Source organism: Ahaetulla prasina, chromosome 7 (genome assembly GCF_028640845.1).
Source record: "Ahaetulla prasina isolate Xishuangbanna chromosome 7, ASM2864084v1, whole genome shotgun sequence".
NCBI classification, from domain to species: Eukaryota; Metazoa; Chordata; class Lepidosauria; order Squamata; family Colubridae; genus Ahaetulla; species Ahaetulla prasina.
The window spans coordinates 27,112,529-27,139,820 of record NC_080545.1 but is presented as its reverse complement, the minus strand read 5'-3'; the positions used below and the strand labels follow the sequence as shown (position 1 = coordinate 27,139,820).

The window sequence follows — 27,292 nt, the reverse complement described above, 5'->3', positions numbered from 1 at the left end:
TATAAATGAAAGGCAAATGAAATGTGAGGGTTTTTTTAAATATATGCTGTACTTTATCAGTATGACCTATTTCAAAATAGATTTACAGGGCTGGAAACATTAATTTAATGGTCAAACTGCTTCACTGGAGTGTCACTTTGTGAAATAAATGTAAAAAATAATTAGCAAAAAACCCCCCCACAGAATAAAATTCATGTATCTCAAAAGGCAGTTGTGATTCTATGAGATATCTGTACTTCTAAAGAGGAAAATCTATTTCTTAAAATTCTGTTACATGTCATGAATTCAATTGTAGTCCTTCTTCTTACAGAGATAACTTGTCGATACAACACAAAATTATGCAGAAGCTAGCTTTTGCCCTTAATGTTCTATCCTCTTCCTCAAAAACATCATACAACTTTAATTCACAAAACACAAAATATATAGTGAGGAATATAAATTACTTTTGCAACAAACAAGACTAATCCTGCTGGCAAATGCAGATTGCATTTAGGTTTATAAATCTTTTTGTGAGGCTTATAGAAAGAAAAGCATTTATAAAGATCAGAAAAGACAACTTACACCATCTGTGACTTTTGTTTGAAGGGACAGCAAATCATTTACGTGTGATTTTGTCTGACGTGATTAACATCTCACAATACAATGTAGTTCTTACACCGAACATAATGGAAGTGTCATATAAAAAAGAATAGGACTCCACTATTGAGAATACTCCTTTTCTCCAATGCAACATAGACCTTCTCTTGCAAAGTTATACTTTTCTATATATTCACTCTTCCATATTCATCAACTTTACTGGAAATCAAAGCATATGTTTTGCTGTCCCAAAGGCCTCTTCTATCCAATTTGGCTTAATCTGCCATGTCTTCATCTAGTTTTCAAGTATAGCAGCTCTTTTCACTAATTAGTTTTATGGAATTACCGTATTTTTCGGAGTAATAAGAGACACTTTCCTCCCCCTTAAAAGAGGGTGAAAATTTGGGTGTGTCTTATACACCGAATGTAGCCCTGCCCACCTGCCGGCCCCCATCGTTTTGGAGCTTTTGGAGGCTGCAAATGCAGCCTCCCAAACAGAGAGCCTCTCAAACAGCCTCCAAAAGGTCCATTTGAGAGGCTCCCTTTGCAAAGAGAAGCTCCTTTGCAAACGGAGCTTTTGGAGGATGCAAACACAGCCTCTCAAGCAGATTTTTTTTCTCCTTATTTATCTCCCCCCAAAATACGGTGTGTCTTATACTCTGGAGCATCTTTTATACTGAAAAATACGGTAAGCCGTATACAGTCTGCCATCTACATTTCACTGTCATCTCTATCGGTCCTTTCCAGACTATAGCTCAATTATTTGATATACCGTATTTTTTTGACTGTAAGATGCTCCGGACATTAGCTTTAGAGGAGGAAAACAAGAAAAAAAAATCTGCCTCTGCCTCCCAGTATCCATCCGGGATTCATCTGGCTAGCGTCCTTGCAGCAAACAGCCTGGTCAGCTTCAGCATGTTATCACAGCCCCAGCACGTGGCTCGCCAGGGTTCCGCTCCTTGTGCCCACCATCGGTCAACTGAGCTGAGCCGCCGCCATCGGGGAATGCTGGAGCCTTCACTGCCAATTGGCAGTTGGATTTGCCTCCTGGAATACTGCTGATCAGCTGTTCTAGGTGGCGGGGATTGCCGCTGATCATTCGCCGCTCATTTAAAACGATTGGTGACAAACGGGCAGCGGCAATAGGCAGTGGCAGCCCTTGCTGCTTAGAACAGCTGATCGGCACTGCACCAATCCCCTCCCCCGCCACTATATTCACTCTGTAAGACACACAGACATTTCCACCCACTTTTGGGAAGTGGAGGAAAGTGCGTCTTATAGTCCGAAAAATATGGTATATAGTGAACTGGGATAGTAAATGATCGCATACACATACATTTTAAGTTACAAAATGACAAATGTAAAGGATACATCTCAAATAACTGTGAATATGGACTTCAAAGGAAAAAAAATCCCTAAATTGCCCTAATATATTTTTGGGGAAGTGGTGAGGGTGGAAAAAACAGAATCTTTTCCAAGAACAGAGTGACAATGCAATTACTGTCTCGAACATATTGTGTATCTTTGAAGGCAATTCTTTCTTAATCATTTTGTTAGGCACTTCACAACCACATAGATATTCTTCATGATGACCTGTCCTTAAGCCGAACCTTCAGTTCTTCCAATCATGCACCCATTGCATTCTTAGCATCCAAACGAATAGTTTTTTTGCATGATGATCTTGCATAGAATTAAGTAAGTTTGAGAGCCAGCTTGGTGTAGTGGTTAAGGTATCATCAGGCTAGAAACCTGAAGACTGTGAGCTCTACTGTAGGTACTATAGCCTTAGGTACAAAGCCAGTTGGATGACCATGGGCCAATCACTGTCTCTCGGCCCTAGGAAGGTTTTTCTACTTCTGAAAAACATTGCCAAAAAAACTGCAGGGACTTGTACAAACAGTCCCCAAGGATTGGATCCAATTGAATGGAAGAACGTAACACCCTCCTCCCCCTTGAACGGGATACACTCAAAACAAATTAACCAACATAAATGCATAGTTTTTGCAAATATTTTGCTGCAATGAAAAAAGAGAGAAAAATTAAGACTTGAATAGAATTTTCTGAATATAATTTTTTTTTTAAAAAAAATTCTATTTCTAGACTATAATGGATGAATCTAATTGTTTAGTTTCATACCAACTGGTTTCTGATCTTGGTTTCTGAAAAAAATTGGCAACATGGTCAACACCCTACTTAAGTTTTTGAAAATTAGCTTGGAAGTAATCACATTTATATTGCATCTTTCTACCTATAGAAACAGGAATTTGGCAGCTCTCTATGCTGGCTTTCATGTTAGTACTTAAACACGATTCCAAAATATGTTAATAGACTTTCCTTTGTTATACTTGATAGTAGCAGTTTTGTGACATGCTGTAATAGCTTCTCTTATTCAAGTCAAAAACATTGCCAGAATACCAAGAATGGCCCTTTTCAACTAACATTTTGTCTCTTATTTTATTCATTCCAATTGTTGGACAGGTAATGCCTGCATTTATATATATATGTTATAGTTTCCAGTTACTTTTTAGATGCAATTGAACATCTTGGATAGAGATTTTTGCTGGAATATCTTCAGGATTGCTTCCATATTAAGAGTTTATGTTCTCATTGTTCAGAAGTTAGGATCAGTACCTCCGTCCTATAGAAAAGAGATTTCACTGACTCCTTGCTCTTCTTGTCAGAGATAGGCAAAAATCTGTTCTTGTATGGATCCCGTTGTGATTCTGTTACTCTACAGAATTCTAGCCATTACTGCTGTTATTTTCCTTGCTCAGAAATAATATCTAAGAATATGATTATCTGGCACTGGATTGTTTTATTCTAATTTTCCTCTGCTTTCTTATTTCATAAACCACATTTTTCTCTATTAACTTTATGTCTCTCTATTGCAAATGTCCCATTAGAACTCCACTGTTTTTTGACTATTTCTTCTCCTGCAACTAGTAATAATCAAGATATTATGATTAATGGTGACATAGTCAACCAGAAAACCCAAACAGATTTGGCTCTTTCATCCAGCTATTGAGTCCTTCCCAATAATCTGGGATAGGCAGGTGTTGTTGTTTAATAATATTGAAGGTAATGTCTTAGGATGAAAGCTGTTCCAAGTAAAGCTGCCTTTTGCAATTGATTGATGGTGATTTTGCTAATGCCAAGTAGTGCTCAAGTGATGCTCCATATGTTTTGGGATTGCACCAAGACTCCTATTACTACTGGCACTATCTTTGATTTCTTTTGCTAGTCATCCTACTTCTATCTGGAGGTCTTTATATTTTGTGATGATGATGATTAAATTTATATGCTGCCTGACATTAATTTACAAATGATTTAAACACGAGCAGAAACTAAAAAAGGTAGGCATAGCAGATTAATAAACCAGGTAGAAACAAAAGAAAACAACCTAACATAAAAGGAAGGTTTAGTCATCCTTGCCAACAGTCTAGGCAACGAACTAGATCTTCAGGCCCTCAGCAGACTGGGGGCTATTTGGATCTAAGGAGGAACCTCCTTCCAGAGGGCACTGCAGCAGAGAAGGCACGCTTCCAAGATCCCAATAAATAGCACTGCATAATTGAGTGTGTCGACTCTGCCATATTAAAAAGGATAGACAGATACAATGGGAGATAGTTCAATACCTTCTTCTTTTGTTCTTCAACCTACAACTTTCGTTCCTCTTTTGCAGTTCTAGCAGATATCCAGATATCTAGAAGCCCATTCAAATTGCATTCTAACAAAAAGCTTAGATTGGTAACCAGAGCCCTTTTAGGGAGGGGTGAATTGTAAAATTTGTTACTACCGGTTCTGTGGGTGTGGCTTGGTGTGTTCTTTTCAGCCGAAGAAAAAAATGCTTTTAAAAGTAAAAAAAACCCACCTCTGATGATCGCGCGGCTCAGCTGGGCATGGCCGGAGGTGGGGGAGGAGAAGCAGGGATTTTTGCTACCGGTTCTCCGAACCACCTGCTGCCATCACTACTGGATCAGATGATCCGGTCCGAACCAGGAGCATTTCACCCCTGATTTTAGGATGTTGTTAATCAGAAAGATCTCAAGTACATTCTCATGGCAACTAGTAACTGCAATAACCTAATGATTAGATATGAACCTACAGGTAAATTATCCTCAATGAAATGTTTAACATTGGAAGAACCTAATATAAATGGCTGTCTTTACAGAACTTGTGCAGTTAGAAAATATGTAAATTAATTTATTTTCCTGTCCTTAGGGTTAGGACAAATTGCAGTATAAAGACAGATGTAACAGACAAATATAACAGATATTAAAAAGTGCATAGTGAAAGAATATCTGCATAGTTTCATTGATATATATATTGCTTACCGAGGGTTCTGTCTGCAGGGCAAAGTCTACTCATAATGCTCTCCATATTCTCTTGAAATATATTATTGATTAAGACTTCAGAAGCTGGAATTTGGAAGAATTTTTTCTGGAAGAAAGAATAAAAATAATGTTGACATTATTAAACAGTCTGTCTTTCTTCCAAAGATTTCATTTTGGAATAAGAGCTGAAAGTCGTAAAATGCTAATTAATTTTATGTTTTAATAAAAGCTTTTTATTTTGTTTTGTCCTGTTTGGTTCTTGTTCGGTAAAACAATCAAACAGGACAAGTACAGACTTAACGGATATTTAGGACTGCAGAAAAAACAGTTGCAATCAGCCTGCCTTCCATTGAGGACCTGTATACTGCACAGGTCAGGAAGAGGACTGAGAAAATATCCACTGGCACCTCACTTCCTAGACACAAACTGTTTAGAATTCTCCCATCTGGACCCTGCTAGAAAGCATTGCATCCCAAAACAATTAGACACAAAGATAGTTTTTTTCCCTCATGCCATCACTAAACATCTAATTACCACAGTATTGTCTTATGTCTAAAGATATTTTCCCGTGGCTAGATGGGTAATACAATAATACAGTATGGCTGTATTACTATTATCCTTCTCATCTTTCTATTACCTTTGATGAAGGTATCTTTTCTTTTATGTACACTGAGAGCATATGCACCAAGACAAATTCCTTGTGTGTCCAATCACATTTGGCCAATAAAAATTCTATTCTATTCTATTCTATTCTATTCTATTCTGTTCTGTTCTGTTCTGTTCTGTTCTGTTCTTCTCCTATTGATATTTAATTATTTATTGAATTTATATTGCCGCCTATTTGCCCATGGCGACTCAAGGTGGCTTACAGAATATAAGATCACATTTAAAACAATAAAAACTTAACAAAAAGAATCAAATAAATTAATACAGTACAATATAACAAAATCACCCCCCACCTCCCACCCAGGCGACAGATCACATGAGCCATTTAATACGCTCCATCCCGCTCTGGGTTCCCCAGGCCCGCTGGGAGAACTAGGTCTTCAGCACCTTTCGGAAGAGTATTAGAGCGGGGGCCATTCTAATCTCTGGGGGAATGATGTTCCAGAGAGAGGGAGCCACCATGGAGAAGGCCCTTCTTCTGGGTCCCACCAGGTCCATCTCCCTTGGGGATGGGACCTGCAACATTCCCTGCCTCCCCACTCTGATGGGGTCGGGTTGATGTGACCAGCAAGAGTTATCCTGGTCCCAAGCCATGAAGGGCTTTAAAGGTGACAATCTTTATGATCATACTACCTTGTTGTTTGTGTATACATACTGTTTGTATGTACACTGTATTACTTTGTGTTTATTTAATAAATCATTTATTTACAAAGGTGTCCCAGTGAATTAAGTACATTTAAAATAGAAAAAAAAACCACAAGGATGTTTCAGGAAGATTGGAAAATAAGTAAACAGGTTGACACCAAGCCCAGTGCAGGTATCCTTCTTTCTGTATTTACAAAGGCACTTGGATATGCTTATTTTTCAATCAACTGTACATGGAATTGAGCATGTGTTTTTAATTACTACCTAGTCCTTGCCATCTTCACTTTGTTACAAAAATAGCTTTGATCAAATATAAGTTTAGATTTAATCTAATTAAGTCAAGAGACCAATAATCTATCCTCTTACACTGTCCAGGAGATATACATCCAATGTTCCTGTTCCATCATCCAATGTAAACTTCATCACGAAGACGTACTCGAGAGGTACAATTCCTAACTCTAAGCAGAAGCAGACCAAAAACTATTTAAAAATTACTCAAGGCAAGAAGAGCTTAATAATAGTAGTGTTTAGTAATTACATATAAATTAAATTATTTTTTAAAAAGTCTTATTGGTTGAAATTGATTGAAATCTCTTTCAGAAAAGCTGGAGGAGGAGATCTCAGCTGTAATGCTCTTGTGGACACACATGCACACATATGTACTACGTGTCTAGAATACAACCTAGCATACTTGAGCTGAGTATTTCCGCGTGCCACTGAAACAGAGCTGACTCATTCATTTGTAACCCCTTGACCAAACATGATCAATACCTCAGTGAAAGATGCTCAAAGCATTTAGTTATTAGAAGAGAGTTTCCAAGGTATACATTTAATGTAATGTTAAAGAAACACTTCAATAGCTTTTTAATTTTGTATATTAAACCTTGAAATGTATTTGAATTTTAGGGAGCTCGGGTTGGTACAGTAGCTGAGCTGTTGGTCTGAGCTCTGAGCTTGGCAATTTGGTTGCCACCGTTTCGATACCATTCGAAGAGACTGATAATGTCTCCTCAGATGGTGATGAAATGTTTGCAACCAAATTGCCAAGCTCAGAGCTCAGACCAACAGCCCATATTAAACCTTGTTGCCATTGTAGTAGAATTATTTTAATTACCCAGAATTATTCCTAAGTACCATAGATCAGTGGTTCTCAACCCTGGCAGCTGTAACTGGCAGGATTTCAACTCCCAGAGTTCCCCAATCAGCAATACTAGCTGGGGAATTCTGGGATGTTCACCCAGTTAAATTTGCCAGGGTTGAATAACCCTACCTATAGACTCTTCAAAAAGAGAATGGCTTCCTAACCGAAATCCCCTGTGGGATATACCCCACTAAACAAACGAACAAGATTATTTATTTATTTTGTACAACCAATTCCTAATGCAGGATTCAATGAAAGAGATTGCAGTTGAATTTCAAACATTTGGGAGTGGGGAAAGTCAGAGAAAGGTATCCTTCTAAGTGATCATCAATAGATAGGCTACTTTTAAAATAATGCTTCCTTCAGGACAGCTTTTCTTATCTTGATGTTCTCCAGATATATTGAATTTTAATCCAATGGTGGACTACAGGAATTGAAATCAAAACACATGGGGAGCCCAGTATATGGAAGATTGTTATACTATATTAATTTTGGAACAACTATCATTTGCTTATGTTTCTCTTACTGGTCTAAAGAGTAGACTGGGTATATATTTCAAGGAAATTTCTGTTACAGCAATGCTGTCCAATAAATTGCTGTTTATCGAATACTTCTCATTACACTTTTGGCTGAAGCAACATTAAGCCTCATTTATGAAAATAAGCAACATTTGAAGAGCTGGAGTCTGATTCAGTCTTTCAACTTTTCAGAGGGCTGCATCTTGGGGCATGGTCATGTCACTAAAAGTGGCAAAGCCTTTTTTTGTGTAATGTTTTCTTTTGGGTTCAAAATTAACAATGGGAATGAGAGTGGTTTGCTTTCCCTTTTTGAACTGTGTGTAAACCAGCCTAAATCCACTTTTTAAAGGAATGATTTCTGACCATTTTGGGGTGACTTTATGGATATAGAAGGTGTAGAATATTTCAGAGTACTTCCTCCTCCCATCAATCCCTTTGTTTCCTGGTCTGGAAGTCCAAACCAGGAGACAAAAAGTTATGAATGCTAATATTACTTCATTATAATGTTGCAGTAACAGAATTTTGAAAATCTGAATGTCCTCTCGCCTTCTTGCCCTTATGTTTAAAAAAACTAGGGAAAAATCAAGTCTGAGAGGCTTTCTCAAAAGACATTCCTGCTTTGGACTCACATTTCTTCTATCTGACCACTGTCTTAATTGTGGCTCTTCCTCCTGTTCCTCAAAGTTATTGTACCCTTGATTTTGGAAAAAAAAAGTCATACACTGCAACATTTTCTAATTTGTTGCAATTAGCAGTGGAATAATAGAGTGTTCAGTGCTGCATGTCAGTTGTGGGTCAGCCATGGCAGTCTGATTGTTAATTGTGGAACAAAAAGAGAAAAATTCTACTTCTATGGAAAAATAAATTTCTGACATTATTCAGCAAATAAATAATTGCATTTAAACCCTTTCTTACTCATCTTTGATGATATTTCTAATTTAATTTTTATTGTCTATGCAAAAATTACAAATGATGGCAGAAAAGCTAACAAATGCAAATCATTAATACATTCCTTGGTAGAACAAAATGCCTGCAAGTGACAAAAGCAAATACATAATTTGTATTTATTCTTTTGTTGGTTAAAAGAAATTATTATATTATATTAAAAGAAATTAAAATAAAATTAAATTATGTTGGCATAATTCTTTTGTTGGTTGTAACTTACATTTTTAAAAGGTATCTACAAAGATGAGTATTTTGTGCAGTCATTTCTGCATCCATGTTTCCATTCTTTGGGATTTAAAATGTTTCAATCAGCAATATAATCAAGAAAAAACTTTCCAGAGTAGAGGTTGTGACATATGTTGATAAACATTTAAAGTGTAGCAAGTATATTGCTGATTGGAATGTAATGGCAAAAGACTGTGGTATAAAGATTTAGCCTGTAAGCTTTCACAAAGCTATTCACTGATTTTGATGGAATGATATAATTATTTGCAAATTATTAACTCTGCTTTGATTAATAAATCTATTTTCTATTTCTTTTTGGTCTATATGCCATTTAAATAATACCAGAATAAACACAAATAATATAGAAATGTGTATGTTATATTTCCTGTCCTATACACAAAGTGCTTTTATTTATAGCATCTTTTTTAAATTTAGCTAAATATATTCTCTCCCTTTCTTCACCTGTGGATTTTCTACTGTATACCTTACTTTTCAGAGTATAAGACACACTTTCCTTTCCTTAAAAGAGGGTGGAAATGTTGGTGCATCTTATATACCAAATACAGTTATTTTTGGCCTCCTGAAATCCCGCCCTCATGTCCCATTTCTGCCAAAAACAGGACGGTTTTTCGCAAAAATGGGGTGCACAGAGGGTTTGGGAGGCCTGCAGAGTGCTCCTGGGGCTGGGGAGGGCAAAAATGTGACACGTGGGGGGTTTGGGAGGCCAAACGGGGCCGTTTTAATGAAAAACGACCCCGTTTTTCACCTCCCAAATCCCTCACGCATCGTGTTTTTGCCCTCCCCAGCCCCCAGGAGCACTCTGCAGCCCGTCCAAACCCTCTGAGCGCCCCGTTTTTGCCCTCCCCAGCCCCCAGGAGCATATACTATATACTATACTCCGGTGTGTCTTATAGTCCAAAAAATATCGTATATTCTGTACAATTTAACCATTGTGGCATCTATCATAAAATTAACCTGATCAGCAAGACAGTTTTAGGCATTTCCTTCCCTGCTGAAATAATTTGACTACTTTAAGTTACACATAAACTGCGGAATGAAAGTCCAATATTACTGAATAGCAGAAGAATATCACATAACCTGGTGCTGTAGAAGTGTGTTCCCAAGATGGATTTTGCTTTGAAGCAAGACAACCCAGACTTTCCATAGCCTTAGGTTTGGAACATTGCTTGCACCTAGCATTTGGAACAAAATATCAATTAAAAATCATCATAAATCATATAGATTCAGCTGGTCTCAACATCATGCTTATTGATAGGAATTTTCCCGCTGCTTTAAATACAAGTTTTTCTTTTAATAAAGCACTGGAAAGTAATGGCTTTTATAAATCATTGCCCACAAAAATAAATTATTTGGCCATACAACCTAATGGAACATGTAGAGAATTGGACATTGGGGTGTTCCTAAAAATCTATTTGCTGATTCCAGTTTCTAGTCTTAATGCTTTAAGCATTACACCAAATTGCTCTTAGTTATATCTGGCACCATTCTTATTATCTCTTTGGCACCTGACAACGATACTTTTATTCTCTCATGTATCAATTCTGCTGTGATTTTTAAATTTTTAAATTGTTACTTTTCACTTTCTCTTATTGCTTTAATGTTTGTCTTGCTGATTTTATTTTGTATTTTTGTATTGTATTTTTGTGAATGCTGTTAATGAAGTTTATTCACTGTTTACACCTATTACTTGTAATTACAATTTCTAATTGTAAACTATTGATACTTTTAAACAGGGAACAGTAAAACACACACACACACACACAGAGGGGGTAGAGGGAGAGGGAGCCCCTTTTATATGTACATTTAAAGTATGTGCTTTGCAAAATTTAAGAATATTTTTGGTGAAAGCTTTGCATAATTCTGTGGCCTACTACTTTGAAACTACTCGAACTCATCTGATCTCAGAAGCTAAGGAGGGTCAGGCCTGGTTAGTACTTGTGTTTGGAAATCCTGGGTACTGCACTTTGGTGGTTAAGATACCAGGCTAGAAAGTGGGAGATCATGAATGCCTTAGACCAAAAGCCAGCTCCATGACCTTGGGCCAGTCCGTGCCCTAGTGTCACGGAAGCCCTGGGTTCAGATGATGAGGAACAGCCTGTTTCAGGAACTTGGCAGCAGGACGTGGTGGAGCATCTGGAAGATGTGGGGGATTCTGCACCAGGAGGGATGGGCAAGAAGAGGAGGAGAGACCAGGAACTTCAGAAGGGCCAGAGGAGTGATCAGACAAGTGGCTGGCTGACAATGGGAAGGAAGAAACACAGCTGCAGCCAAGATGCTCGGAACACCAGCCAGAAGCAGAGAGTAGAGAAAGGGCACAGCTACAACTTATGAAAGGGGATAAAGAGGAACTGCCTCCTCGGCTGAATCTTAGGGCACGCAGGTGTGAGAGGAGAGAGGTGTAAAGGAGTTTGCTGAAGTTACTTGGGAGGAAGCAGTCTCGCCTCTCCTAATGAGTTGCATTGGCTGGCGACTATTTAGCCCTGCACATGGAGCAGAGTGATGCTGAGAACAACTCTTCTATTTTGGATTGTGCACGTAGCTTTGGAACATCGTCCTTGACTCTGTTTCGGGACTTTGCCATGCGGACCTTGGAATTGGATTTTGGCTTGTGGGATTTGTGTTTTTGGACCATGGGCTTGTCTTTGCTGGACTTCCTCTGTTTTTTTCTCTGACTTTGAGAAATTGGACTCATTGGGTCTTGCTGATTCCTGCCCTGGGAATTACTATTTGGTGCTGGTGAAGCCTCAATAAAGACTTCAAGCCCTTGTGATGCGTGCTTGTGCAAGCAGGCCAGGACAACTAAAAGATTTCTAAAAAAACCTTTCCAGGGAAACTGCAGGGACTAGTTTAGGCGGATGCCAGGAGTCAGCAGTGACTTGAAATATGAAAAAAGTATTTCAGACTAATCTTACCTCATGTTTTCATACAATAATAGATTGCTAGAATGCTGTAATCAACATATCTTGATTTAGCCAAGCCATGTGATATTCATATTTAGGAGAGGCAAAACTGTCTGTCCGTCCATCCATCCATCCATCCCTAAAGACTGGATTAGTTTAGTGATACTATCTAGTGTACACTCAGTGAATGACACTGGAACAGTGACACTTTTGAAAGTCTATGAACCTATTGGAGGTAAAATTGGTTTGACTACTATGTTTGGTTACCCAAAGTCACTTAGAAGAAGTACAGCCCCAATGGGAAAATCATTCTCTTTTACAATTTTTAACAATATGCTTTTCAAAATGATTATATAATCTTTTCTATAGCTAATATAAAATGGATGATAAAACTGTAATAGATGAAACACCATAATCCATTAAGTTTCAGCTATATTTTTTTTTCAATTTGCTCATTTTTTGTGTGTCAACAAGTCACGATCTATTACTGACCACATAGATAATTTTCTATGATCATTTTGTTCAACTATAGGATAAATTAAACTGAACTATGTAGCCTGAGCTATTTATTATAGTTAATTATTTGCTCAATTTATTTATAATATAGCTTCTCAAACATTTCATACTTGCAGATCAGAGGTTTAACCATCAAAATTTGATTAAGTGAACAAAACTGAATATGTATACATATATTGCTTTATGTTTATCTTTGCATTTACCCATAATACTGCATGTTTCCTTCCCAAAAATATGGAACTGAAAGATCCAATAGCACAAGAGAGTCTTCTTTGGATGTCACTGGTATAATTCCTTTAAATTTGCTAGTGAACTTCAAGATTTCATTTAGAGTCCCTCCTATAAAAAAATTAAAGAAAATCTTGATTATTTAAATAGTATTATATTCACTGAAATACCACATTAATCCCCTGGGCATTAATATATCTGTAGTTTGTGGAAACAAATGTAGATCTCACATGATTGGTAGAAGATGAGACATACAAACATTTCATAGCTACACTGATTTCAAATGTTAAAATAACAGTGAACCATTTAGAATTCAACTCAGATTCTCCGCCCCCCACTCATCACCTATTATCCTCTGCTATGGATTAATTCAGATTTCCATATATTGAACTGAAAACAAAAACCTGTGTTATATGCAATTGTCTCTAAATCTCCAAATTCCAAATGATTGCCCACAGGTTTATGAAATATGGACCACTCTTATGCTACCTTATACCATCTTGCTGAGAAGTCAGGGAGTTAATTAATATTGCTGGAGCTTGTTCAGCTGGATGCATTAGAAATCCCAGCAAAATCCAAATAGACATATTCCCCCTGTCTAACTTCCAATATATAATGTCAAATTTGTTTATATTACAACATATGTGATTTTTCCACAAATGTTAGTCACTTCTGTAATGTTAAATATTGTATTTGAAAAGCTGTCATAAAAGTTGAATGACACATTTTAGTAGGAAATTTCCTTCTATTGGCACACTTAAATGGCTGCGTATAACCAATCTACTTGGATAGTTGCCATTCCTTTTAATGATCATTATCATTATCTTTATTTGTATTTGTTTATTTCCTCCAGTTTATATCCTGGGAACTCTGAGCAGACTACAGAAAAAGCAATGCCAAATAGGATTAAAAACAATAAAAAGTCAAACCAAGCCAACACATCTATATCTCAGAGATGGTATGATCTTGTAGACTGTGCCTAAATCCCTTCCAGAAGTAAGGTTTTATATACTCATATAAAATTAAATATATTACAAGGCCTTTGCTTTTAAGTATGAATACAATTTTATCTTTGTGAGAATACTGACATCCAGAGGATGCTTAAGTTAAAAGTATGCTTGCAGTAAGAAAGGCATTGCAGCTCACATTTTAATCAGCTGGAAGACTGATTGATTGCAGCTTTCAATTACATACATATATACACATACACACACACAAATAAAATAAACGTAACTTATATCTATATAATATATACTGCTCAAAAAAATAAAGGGAACACCTAAACAACACAATGTACTATATTTAATAAGAATATTTCATTCCTTCAGATCTAGGATGTCTTACAGTATTTTTGTGTTCTCTTTATTTTTTTGAGCAGTGCGTATTATATATATTATACAGTTTATAGTGTGTGTGTATACATACACATACATACTAGCATTATATGTGTATATATACTATTATAACATGTATAATAGATATATAGTCATACAATATATATATTATACAGTAATATATATATTAAATATATTTAACAATAAAACATTGTTAAAATTTCCGATTGTGTTTGTTATTATTGCAAGTCCTTCTTCATATCCTTATTTTCCTTGTCCTATTTCTTCTTGTTCTTATGATTAATTTTTCTATCTTAATGATTCAGGTCAAAAATAACTACTTCTGAAAACATAGTTAAATAAGATTTTAAAAATTGGAGGCCAAAGGAACTTAAATTTAGAACTAAAAATTACCAAAAAAAGAAAGAAAGAAAGAAAGAAAGAAAGAAAGAAAGAAAGAAAGAAAGAAAGAAAGAAAGAGAAAAAAAAGGGAACACATTAACTCAATTTATAATGTTACTAAATTTATTTATTTATTAAATGTTTAAGCTGCCCATTTCCCCTACAAGGTGACTCAACGGGATAGGGAGAATTACAGAAGACACAGTTACAGAATGCAAAATATTCTAATTTTAAAGAATATTTTTTTTAAAAAAGGTCTCAAAAGTTAACTTTAATAGTCAACAGAACATCTGCTTCTATGGAGAAACTGTCTGTAAGATGTAAGGAAAAAGGAATACATTCTACCTGGCAAGATTGAGACTGAGTTGAAACTAGGTCTAAAAGTGACAGGCTACAAGGACATCATGTAAAAAGATGTTATACTGGACATCCAAAAACAAAAAAGCCTGATGTCTTAATAATATACCAACAATAAACCAAGAGTTACCTGGATAGTTTTCCTATATTGGATTTGCTAAAGAGGCTTGCTGAAGTTTTAAAAAATCTCATAAGAAAGAAAACAATAAATCAATTTCTATGATGTTATTTAAATGGATTAAATGTTAAGATCATTAGAAGTAAAAGGAATATAAAAGCTAGATTCTTTCATAAAAAATCAAACATATGCTATCATCTCTGGAAATCTTTAATGGACTTTTGTTGACACCATGGATTGTAATGACCATGCTTTATGGATTTATTTATAGATAACAGATGTGATATGGGAAGATGACATCATTTCTTGCATTTTAAGAGGTGATAAATTACCAAAATTGTTTATACTTGCTGTGAAGTGGGAAGTCACTTCTATAGTATTTCTTTTATTCAGACCCATATTCTCATTTTTCTATTTCTCTTTTTTTCCCTTTTTTCCTTTCTTTTCTGCATCTTCTACTCCTTATTTTTATCCTATTTTTAGTCTTCATTTAGCAACTGTTCACAGTTACGATGGTGATGAAAGAGGAACTGGGACCAGTCCTTTCATTTTACGACTTTTGCAGGTGTGCAAAGCAAAAAGAAACCTGAAGTAAGATCATAAGCACAGCTGCGATTTTATTTAGTAAATAAACAAGTTGCTGGTCCCAGCTGTAGTTACTAAACAAGATTACCTGTATAGGAAAATATCGCAAATACACTGAATCCGATTTTTAATGGAACAGATGATATGCAAATGTTTTTAGGATAAGAGATTATTATAATGAGCAATGAAATGTACAGAGTTAAGTAACTAACCTTCTAGGAAAACTAAAGTATCCTCTGGGTCTTGAAGTAGTTCTTCGTGTGTCACAAAATGAACAGCTACCCGCCGCTGTCCCTGATTTTCAGTCAGCCACACAACAGAATTGCAGAACGAGGTGCTTTTTAAGTTTGAATCTGAACACGTCGCTGAAGCTTCTCGTAAAATTGAATCAAGTTCGGTCCCGTCTGGGATTTCTTGCCTGAAACAAATACAGCATGAATTGAATGTGCCAGCAATGTGCTTAAAAGTAACTTTTCAAGAAATACAATATGGATAGAATAGAGCATTCTTTATTGGCCAAGTGTGATTGGACATACAAGGAATGTGTCTCCGGTGCATAAGCTCTCAGTGTATATCCAAACAACAAAGTGATAAATCATAAATCATAAGATACGGTCAAAAAACTGTAACAGATAATTCAATGTTTCCATATGCATATTGGCGAGGCTGCACATTTTAAGGCCTTGATGTGTTTCTGTGTCACCTTGCAAGATATTAAGCAAACTTAATAAATAATAAATAAATAAATACAAAAAAGACTAGGAAGACTAAATCTCCATAAAGCATTCAAGCTTGATTAAAAAAGAAAAAGAAAGTGTATTTGAGATAGTATATTAATACAATTAGACAGGTAACTTCATACTGGGCAAAAAGTAACCTCACACTATTTCTACCCATAAAGCACTCCCTGATATCTGATAGGACCATTGCACAGCTGGCTGGCCATTTTCACTGGTGGATTTTCTGAAAAGCCAGGCAGTTGTTACCGTTTTATTTGGGAGCAAATTTTAAAAAAACATATTTACAGACTTCACCTGTCAGATTTCTGAATTTTCGTGCATATGTAAATTGCACGTGCATATGTAACATACATAAATTTTTAAACAAAGAATTCTAAAGATATATTGGCATATATTAAAAGATATCATCTCCCTCCAGTGGAATTCAACTCTTCATGACTTCCATTGTTACATTCACATAGTTTTCTTGGGTAGAAGGTGTGGGGTTTTTTGGGGAGTTTGGGTAGTGTATAGAGACTTTTTGCAAACAATTGAAAAACTTGGATTTTTTTTCTTACTTTTCAATCTAGCCTACAATCTTGGTACTCTTAGGTATTATCAATTTCAGATGTTAACTAGGCCCCATCTTCTTAGCTTTTGAGGCTAGACTAGGTCAGCCAAATGCAGCTAGAAGTTGGCAAGGCCTAGCTAATCTCAAACAAATCAGATGAAATTGGCCAAGTTATTGCTTAGAAGGGAGACTAGAAATGTCAGGGGTGTAAGGTGCAGGAGAAAGTAAAAAAACATCTAGGGAAAAGGCAATGGCCAATATCTTCTCTAACACCAGCAAGAAAACTGCATGATGAGTTTGATTGGAATGTAACAGAACACTTGCTTGCAAACATTCATATTGTTTTAGACTCTGAATGAGCCCCTTGTCACTGCCTAGCTTGTACGGTGTTTTCATTCTGCACTGCATTTGACTTTACTGGATATAACTTCATTCAAATTTCAGCTTTTAGTGTTTGTGTTTTTACGGTAAAGCTTTGATTATGGAGGGTTAGACTCTTTAATAAATAAAATAACAATATTAACAATTAAATATTGAATATCAAAATAAACGATGAATTTATTGTACATTTTAAATTGCAGGGGATTAAATATATAATGTTGTTCCATCCTGTAAGCAATAACTATAACAGCTCCAGCAATTTATAAGATATCTGTACCAATATCCATTGTCACTGGGACACTTACAATGAATTGCACTGAGGGCAATGAAGTTTTACAGACTGGTAGAGCTTCTCAGGTTCAAATTTAAGCAGCCTAGCTCTGATGCGATAGTTCTGAGGAATGTTGCTCATTCTGATAGTATTCAGTGTAGTTGTATCAAAGTGCTGGTGATCTGTTAATACTATAAAAAACAACAACATAAAAAGCATTTGGGCAAACATGAACAAATGGCATGCATGAACATCATCAGTAATTCATTAAGCTACTTTGCCCAATTAGTCACTATATTTATATTAATTGGTATTTCAAATGTTTAAGTTTAAACAATATAGACCACTTAAAAGCATGTGTCCTGTTCAACTAAAAAGGTAAAGGTTCCCCTCACACATATGTGCTAGTCATTCCCGACTCTAGGGGGCGGTGCTCATCTCCATTTCAAAGCCGAAGAGCCAGCGCTGTCTGAAAACATCTCCGTGTCATGTGGTCAGCATGACTAAACACCAAAGACGCATGGAACGCTGTTATCTTCTCACCAAAGGTGGTCCCTATTTTTCTACTTGCATTTTTTTATGTACTTTGAACTGCCAAGTTGGCAGAAGCTGGGACAAGTAATGGAAGCTCACCCCGTTATGCTGCACTAGGGATTTGAACCGCTAAACTGCCGACCTTTCGATCAACAAGCTCAGTGTCTTAGCCACTGAGCCACCGCATATAATAACATTTTGGATTGAGGGTGGCCAAATTTACTTTACCAGTTTATTAAACATTTGTGCATGTTCATAAATTCTCCTACTTAATTTCTAAACTCATCTTTTAATATATGGATATATCCCACATTTAAATAAATATTTCTATTTTTTTTCTTAAAATATGCATGTGTTTTGTTTTTTCTATATTACCAGAGTATTACCGCACCCAAGAATTTTGAAAACTGGTGGGTAACTAGGTTTTGTTTCACAATTTTACAGGATGGGACAAAATGCTTTCCTAGTCAGAAATACTTCTTCTCCTCTAAGGCCCACCCCCCATTTCCTGCCCTATTACAGTTTGTTTATAAATTATTAGTTTACCTTATATACTCGAGTATAAGCCGAGTTTTTCAGCACGTTTTTTGTGCTGAAAAATGTCCCCTCGGCTTATACTCGGGTCTATACGGCTTATACTCGAGTTTGTTTTTTTTTTAAGCCCCTCAGCTTATACTCGAGTATATACGGCTTATACTCGAGTTTTTTTTTTTTCTTTTTTTCACATTTTACCGGACGGGAAGCCCTGCGGTGCAGTGAGAGGCGGGCGGGGGCCGCCAGCCTTCTCAGCTGAGGAGGAGGTTTCCCCAACCGGTAGGTGCCTCATTTCCCACCCTCGGCTTATACTCGAGTCCCCAGTTTACCCCAGTTTTTGGGGTAAAATTGGGGACCTCGGCTTATACTCGGATCGGCTTATATTCGAGTATATACGGTAATCAAATTAATTTTTAATTTATAAATTGATAATTATTTTATCATTTATAAAAAAAATAAATTTAGTATTTATTAAACGTACCCACAGTGATTCATGTAGTTCCCTCTGATACATCCGATGCTATTCTAAAATATCCCCAAACCAACTATTCTTTTTAGGTAGGAAGTCCTATTGTAAAAGAAGTTCTCTTCTCATTCCAAAATACACAGAGTACCTAACGTGAAATTCTTACCTGTAACAGACAACTGCTGACATCTTTCGACATTGGATCCTACTTGGAAAAAAAAGGAAAGGGGAAATTCATTTAATTTTTTTCCTATCACCATTTTACATAAACAGGAAGAAAAAAGAAATATAACATACAGAGATGGAAATGTAGTGCTGTAAGATAGCGGAGTTCAATTTTAATTAATAACACATATATATAACTATGAATACTGGGGGTTCATTTTCGGATTTGATTAGTAATGAGGATTGCAGATTCCAATTTTCAGAGGATATACAAATAGTCCCCAATTTATAACCATAATTGAGTCCAAAATTTATGCTGTTAAGTGAGACATTTGTTAAATGAGTTTTGCCCTATTATATGGCTTTTCTTGCCACATTTGTTAAGTGAATCACTGCAGTTGTTAAGCTTGTCAGAAAGTTGCAAAAGGGAAACACATGACCCTGGGATACTGCAACCTTCATAAATATGAACCAGTTGTCAAACATCCAAATGTAAATCATGTGACTCTAGGGATGGGTCGTAACTGTGAAAAATAGTCTGTTTTCTCAGTGCCACTGTAACGTCAAAAGGTCGCTACACGGACCGTTGTAAGTCAAGGACTACCAGTAATGCAGTGTGAAATAAGGGCCTCTGGTGGTGCAACAGGCTAATGCAGCCTATTATTAACAGCAACTGCTTGCAATATTGCAGGTTCAAGTCCCACCAGGCCCAAGGTTGACTCAGCCTTCCATCCTTTATAAGGTAGGTAAAATGAGGACCCAGATTGTTGGGGGGCAATAAGTTGACTTTGTATATAGTATACAAATGGATGAAGACTATTGCTTGACATAGTGTAAGCCGCCCTGAGTCTTCGGAGAAGGGCGGGATATAAATGCAAAAAAAAAAATAAAAAAAAATAAGTATCTAAATTTAAAATTCTACCAATGTTGATTTTTGCATATATTGTTGGAATTCTATTTTATTTTCAAGATAGCAGTACTAAATATAAATTCAGAATGCTTTACTTCATATTAATGTACCTATTCATTACAAAATAAAATATTATTCTCTGTGAATGCACAGAGTACAGTTTTTACTACTGTTTTACTAACTTTTCTTATATCTTATTTTGCATTAAGAAAAGAAACAGTGGTGGGCTTAACCATATTATAAAAATAGGAATCTGTACTCTTTCAGATGTTGTTGAATTTTATTTCCCAGTATCTTTTACACTGGTGAACATGCTGGCTGAGACTGTTGCTCAGCAAAACTTTGAAGGAACAGGTTTCTCATTGTTGTTGTTGCTGTTAGTTGCGAAGTCGTGTCCGACCCATTGCGACCCCATGGACAACATTCCTCCAGGCCTTCCTGTCCTCTACCATCCTCTGGAGTCCATTTAAACTCACGCCTACTGCTTCAGTGACTCCATCCAGCCACCTCGTTCTCTGTCGTCCCCTTCTTCTTTTGCCTTCAATCTTTCTTTCTCATTGCTGTCCTGTAAATATATTGCTGTCCTGTAAATATGTGAAAATGATCTATTTTATTTTTAAAAACTTACATAAAGTATAAGAATTTTCAGGTTCCAAAGAAGCTGTTTCTGAATTGTCACTTAATGCCAAGTCGATAGTGTCCAGAAATCTAATAATGAAAAAAATATACTTCAAGTAAAGTTTATCAGGCTATTAAAAAAAGGCAATTAGATTTTAGTCAATTGTCCTGAGTAATGGTAAGTATGATAACATATTAATATTAGCAGATGTTGATTGTGCCATATTTTTCACACCTCTAAGTTTTATACGCCATTGTTTGTAGAATGTTATGCTAAGTTCTAAAATGTTAAATTACAAGGTGTTTTGAAAATGTGATGGAGTATAAAAACCAATATTGTTGTAATGTGTTATTTGACATCTGACGAATGACCCAGTTGGATGTATTCCCTGCTAACTAAATGTTGATGTATACTCTACTATACTACCGTAACAAGCATGGTACTTGTATATGACTGTGGATAATCTTTTACTCCATAGGAGAGTGGGGAACGATGGCTCTTTTGTGACTTGTGGACTTCAACTCCCAGAATTCCTGTGCCAGCCAATCACAATGTGACAATTTTGGTCATAAAAGAATCACCGTTCCCCACCCCTGTTCCAGATCAACAAATTACAAATCTACACAAGTGTGTGTCTATACTACACACACACGTTAAGGGGGATACAGAGGGAGAGGAGCCTGGGTATACTCCCTTAAAAGTAATATACACCAGAATTTACAACAGAGTAATTATGCTGTAACTATATTCAACAGTCACATAATCAGAAAGCAGCTCTGAACTCAAACCAGGATGCGAGAACTAATCTTATCCTACTTGTCTACTTCCCAAAGGTTATGTCCCAGAGTCCCACAGCGTATCGATCACTGACAATTCTGGAACCAGAAATTCACTCAAAAGCATCCAGACTGAAGAAGGCTACCTTAGGTTATATCACAAGGAGCTGATGTAGGAGAGCAAGAGTCCCAGGCTGAACAGTAGCCAATACAGTAACTTGCAGGCAGGCTGGCTCACGGTTTACGTTTTGTGCAATAATAAAAATCTGAAATAATAGCTTTATCCTTGAAAAGATACCTGAATAGTATTATTTTGCTATATGGAAATTATCCTGAACAATTCATGATATAGAGATTTCCTTACGGATATCGTCAAGCTCCAAAAACCAAGAAAAAACATGCTGAGATTCTTCAAAGCAAATGTCTTTATTGTTCCTTACCTATAGCCAGAAATCTTGCCAAACTAAAGCTAAATACTTGCACCATAACTAAATACTTGCACCATAAACCATGTATTTTGGGAACTATTAAGGAGGAACCATCTTCATCTTCTTTCTCTCACACCAACTATCTAAACTATGCTGCCTCTTGTCTTTGAAACGCACTCCTTCCCTCCTGGGAATACAGACATTCTACCACAGGCACCGAAGTTTCACAAGTTCACCGAGTTCATAAACAGAGTAACATTTAGAATTCTAATTTCTGGTCAAAGAATTGTGGGATGTTAATTACAGAATTTTAAGATTTTGGGGATGGAATTAAAGTGACAAGGCATGATTCTTGAATTGATCAAACCTGGTCCAATAATGAGAAATGACAGGCTGAACAAATTGGCATGTTTTCTCTCCAAATTTTAAATGTTATTTACTCACGACTTTAGTTCTATGATATCTGGGTGGTTTTCGGGAAGGACAGCAATCCCACGACCATGCCCGGTGCCTCCATGAAGAAGAAACTGCATGACATCACGCCCGTTTTCAGAACTGTGGGGCTTTACGTGCACGTTGTACATTGAAATGAACTGTCCAATCTTAAAATACACAGAAAAAAGAATTGGATTGCTGTTACCTACAAAACATATAATTATGACAATGTATACTTTCTTGTAATTCAACAGTAATTTTTAACTTAATCCTAAATGGTAAAATAATGATTACTGAATGTAGATCTGGATAGAATGGTAAGCTTTCCTAGCTGCCTAAAATTACAGTAGAAAATTAAAGACATACTGAGTTACTAGGCATGTAGCATAGTGGAGTCTGACGCAATTCTGAATGTAAAGGAAGCAAATCAGAATTCTTTAGATCTAAGTGGATTTCTTTTTACATAAGATGGTGCAAGTTGATGGATGGATATCAGGAATATCTCTGTCAATGAAGAAACTGAAAATGAAAGAAAGTTGGATATTTCAGCAACATAACAATCCAAAAAATTACTGTACCTTCAAATCAACCGTGAAGAAATGCATAGGAAAGAAAGAAAATAATTTTGGATAAGCTTTTGTGGTCCCCCAACGTGAATAATATTAAAACTATATGAGAAGATCTCAGATGCACAGGGCATGTAAGCACAGGGCATGTAAGCAAACCTATTTTTGAGCTAAAAGAATTATGTAGTAAAATGTTAAAAAAAAAAAGCTCAAAAAACAAACCGAGTTAATTGGCTGTAAGGAATGGTTGAAAACTGTTGTTTCTGCAAAAATGATATCGAAGTATTGTCCAAAAGGGTAGCTAAACTTTTGCACCGGCCACATTTGGGGTTTTTACTATTCTATTGGGGTTTTAATATTCGGCCGTATTTAATAAGTTTTTTAATTGGGGTTTTAATTTGTATTTATGTATATTTTTTACTTGGCTGTAAACCGCCCTGAGTCCCTTGGGAGATAGGGCGGTATACAAATATGATTAAATAAATAAATAAAATAAATAATAAATAAATTTATACTTTTTGTTAAATTTATAACCAAGTCAACATAAGGAGAATAGAATAGAATAGAATTTTATTGGCCAAGTGTGATTGGACGCACAAGGAATTTGTCTTGGTGCATATGCTCTCAGTGTACATAAAAGAAAAGATACGTTCATCAAGGTACAACATTTACAACACAATTGATGGTCAATATATCATAATATAAATCATAAGGATTGCCAGCAACAAGTTATAGTCATACAGTCATAAGTGGAAAGAGATTGGTGAAGGGAACTATGAGACGATTAATAGTAGTGCAGATTCGGTAAACAGTCTGACAGTGTTGATGGAATTATTTGTTTAGCAGAGTGATGGCCTTCGGGAAAAAACTGTTCTTGTGTCTAGTTGTTCTGGTGTGCAGTGCTCTATAGCATCGTTTTGAGGGTAGGAGTTGAAACAATTTATGTCCAGGATGTGAGGGATCTGTAAATATTTTCACAGCCCTCTTCTTGATTCGTGCAGTATACAGGTCCTCAATGGAAGGCAGGTTGGTAGCAATTATTTTTTCTGCAGTTCTAATTGCAGTTTGGAATTAGAGTAAATTGGAGTAAATATGGATTGCAGTTTTTGGAAAAATATTTAATTTTGTATCATACAGAGGCGTGTCAGGTGTTGTGTACTTATGGAGCATGAATTTTTGTACACAAGTGTCGTTTATAAAATCAGCACTGCCTCTCAGCAGTGAGATCATACAAAACTAATGCAACCATTCTTTAACCACACATACTAGAAAAAAGTTCTAGTGCACTACCAGTATTTTCCAGGGGGTGGCAGCATTGCATACGTTTACCTTTTTAGCTTGTGAACAGGAAATTCTAAGCAAAAGCCTGCACAAACTAGTTACTGAAAATATTTCCATGTTTAAAAATTCATAACCACTTAACTACAACCAAAAAGCCACAAATATAAAAAACTACTGCATTGGAAAATCCTTGTAGGAAGATGAATGCACTCATAACGTTCTTGGAACAAAAGGATACGGTTCCAATGCATTTCTTTAGCATCAATGCCTTTGCTCAGCTGCTCAGCTGCTTCTCCAATGACCTTCCCTCCATAGTAATTACTTCTACTCAGTTCTCACCTCCTTGTTCTGTTTGTCAGATGTTGTGACCCAGGCCCAAATAGGTAGTAGGAAAGTCAGTCCATGAAACAAACTTTATTTGAACAGCTGAGAATTACTTCATTCCCAGCATAGTTCAACTAAATTAAAACAAAATTCCTCCCAACACAAATTCCCCAGTCCTATCGCAAACCTTGGTCCAATTAGGCAAACTGCCAAAGGCCTTTCTGGGCAAAAGTTCAGAAGTCACAAAAATAAATGTAAGATGTAGATGAAGCAGAAGACGAAGCTACCAACGTTGTTTTCCGGCAAAGCTCAAATGCCGTTGCTGGTCTGTTTTAAGCCTTATGGGAGGGGCCAATCATCTCTTGGCCCTACTCCCGAGTTGTCCTTTTTGCTTGAGCTGTTCTTGCCTTCTGGCAGCTCTTCTCATGCGTGCATTAGGAACAGGCTCCTCCTGTTTTTCTGCCTCACTACTATCTGTCTCTGGAGGCTCTGGAGTCCGCACCTCACTCCCTGATGGCCCTGGCCTCACCTCAGCCTCATCACTGTCAGACTCCGTTGCCAGCTCTGCAGGCTGCTGGTGGCCCCCATTAGAGTCTCCTATCTTGCCATTAAAGCAGTCCTATTACAGGTAGTCCTTGACTTACAACCAATTTGTTTAGTGACCAATCAAAGTTACAACAGCACCGAAAATAGTGACCCTCCAACTTATACCTGTTGCAGCAGAGTCATGATCAAAATTTGGGCACTGGGCAACTAGCATATATTTATGACAGTTGCAGAGTCCTGATATTGTGGGATCACCATTTATGAACTTCCCAGACAGCTTCCAACAAGGAAAGTCAATGAAGGGAGCCGGATTTGCTTAACGCTGACATGATTCACTGAACAACACGGCAAAAAAGGTTGCAAAATTGTGTGTGACTCACTTCACAATCAACTTGGTTAGCAGTGGTAGTGCTGGCCACAATTATGGTCATAAGTCAAGAGCCACTTGTATCTATCTGTTGTGGCCTGTCGGCCGCTGGCTATTCCAGCAGCCAAATCAGAGGAGGAGGAGGAGGAGGTGTGGGAGACAAGGTCAGCATCAAGGCAACCTGGGAGCTCCGAGGGGGAAGAGGGAATGGAGCTGGCAGAGCGAGAGAGAGAGAGAGAGCCTGGGCTGTCCGTCAGCCCTCAGATGGAGAATCAACAGCCCCCAGGTCTGAAGATGGATGATGAAGAAGAAGAGGAACAGCTGGGTCCGGTGCCTGATGTGTGGCTGCGCAGAAGGCAGAGAAAGGGAGACCAGTGGGAAGCCGTGGACCAATCCTGGGGAAGGAAGAGCCACCACTGCTAGCGAAGCAGCGGAGATGGATGGATGCGGCAGACAACTATTCATCTCCTGGCCAGATGGACTTGTTAGCCTGACAGGGACACTTTTTGCTGGGGCTGCCGGCACTCCTAATAAAAGAATTTTTTGAGTTCACTTCAGAGGGTTTGTCGTGTTTGGGGAGCTGTGTCAGAACACTCTTTCTGCTTGGCATGGATTTCCAAATGCTCACTCCTGAACAACAGAATTTGACACAGTGAGACACAACCAGTTTCCAAACACTTGCACAACTGGATCAACGTATCAGGATTCGGTTTTTATTTTGTCATAAAATGCACCAGCAAAAAGATGAAGTCTACCTCCCATTGGTAAAACAAGCTGTTTTGCTGCATTTTAATTAGTTAAGAATCCGAAGCAAATTAAAAGGCAGAATGGAAAATAAGGAGCCCTAACTTTGATTTATCTACAGTGAACAAGGGCAAGACAATTATCTTTTTCCCTTAAAAAGTGGCACTGAAGAAAACAAATCCCAATTTAACTTAAGGGTTATTTAGTGAAAACGGCTTAAATCAAAGCAGCAAACCTACAAATGTAAATTCCCAAACAACTGGAGCTCATTTTCCATATGGCAGGTTGGAATCGGAGACATGGTTGGCATTAATTGGTACATGACTGCATTGCAGTGTGATTCATGTTCAGCAATGCAAGTGAGAATGCGAATGGCTAAAAAGAAAATGCAACTTTTTCTAGCTACATTAGAGACATACCAACAACGGTAAGTTGGAAAAGTTTTTTAACTACCATATTTTTCGCAGTGTAAGATGCTATGAAATATAAGATGCACATTAATTTTGGGGGATGAAAACAAGAAAAAAAATTCTGCCTCTGCCTCCCAGCATTCATAAGTATTCATCTGGCTAGCATCCTTGCAGCAAATAGCAAACAGCATGGTTTGCTGTTCAGCACATTATCGCAGCCTGATTCAGCACAAGCAGCTGATTGGTGGGTGGATCGGCCTCCCGGAATACTGCCAATCAGCTGTTCCAGGCTGCAGGGATTGCTGCAGACCATCGCTGCCTCTGTGTGTTGCGGGTTTGGCCTCCATGTGTCATATTTTTGGCATCCACCTGCGCGTTATGTTTTTGGGCAGTTCCAGGCTATCCCTGGTCCCTGCTGCCTGGAACCACCCAAAAACGCAATGCACGGAGGCCCAAAATGGGACGTGTGGAGGCCAAAAATGTGACACGCGGAGGTTGAAAACACAATGCGTGGAGGCGGCGAAGTGCTGTGGCGATCCCTGCAGCCTGGAATAAGTCTAAAACAGCATGTGGAGGCCGAAAACAGCCGAAGGGTGGGGGCCGGGGGCGGCTACATTCGGTGCATAAGACGCACCCAAATTTTCACCTCTTTTAGGGGGAAAAGTGTCTTATACGCCAAAAAATACAGTATGTGGGTTAAGTGTCGGGTTTTGGCAAAACCATTGTAAAACAGT

General features: G+C 37.3%; 1 protein-coding gene across 4 annotated transcripts in view; it reads right to left on the bottom strand.

The window, feature by feature from the left end:
* The window catches only part of POT1 (protection of telomeres 1), a 59,524-nt gene that overhangs the window by 242 nt on the left and 31,990 nt on the right, over positions 1-27,292 (bottom strand). For 3 of the 4 annotated variants that reach the window (XM_058190926.1, XM_058190927.1, XM_058190930.1), the window contains 9 exons: positions 22,330-22,487; positions 20,691-20,770; positions 19,154-19,195; positions 17,488-17,644; positions 15,724-15,929; positions 12,691-12,826; positions 10,149-10,243; positions 6,588-6,679; positions 4,911-5,016 (listed from right to left, as the gene is read on the bottom strand). In XM_058190926.1, coding sequence (XP_058046909.1) covers positions 4,911-5,016; positions 6,588-6,679; positions 10,149-10,243; positions 12,691-12,826; positions 15,724-15,929; positions 17,488-17,644; positions 19,154-19,195; positions 20,691-20,770; positions 22,330-22,487 — 1,072 coding nt within the window. Of the gene's footprint in view, positions 1-4,910; positions 5,017-6,587; positions 6,680-10,148; positions 10,244-12,690; positions 12,827-15,723; positions 15,930-17,487; positions 17,645-19,153; positions 19,196-20,690; positions 20,771-22,329; positions 22,488-27,292 lie in introns of those variants that run through there. The other variant, XM_058190929.1, reaches the window with a different exon arrangement.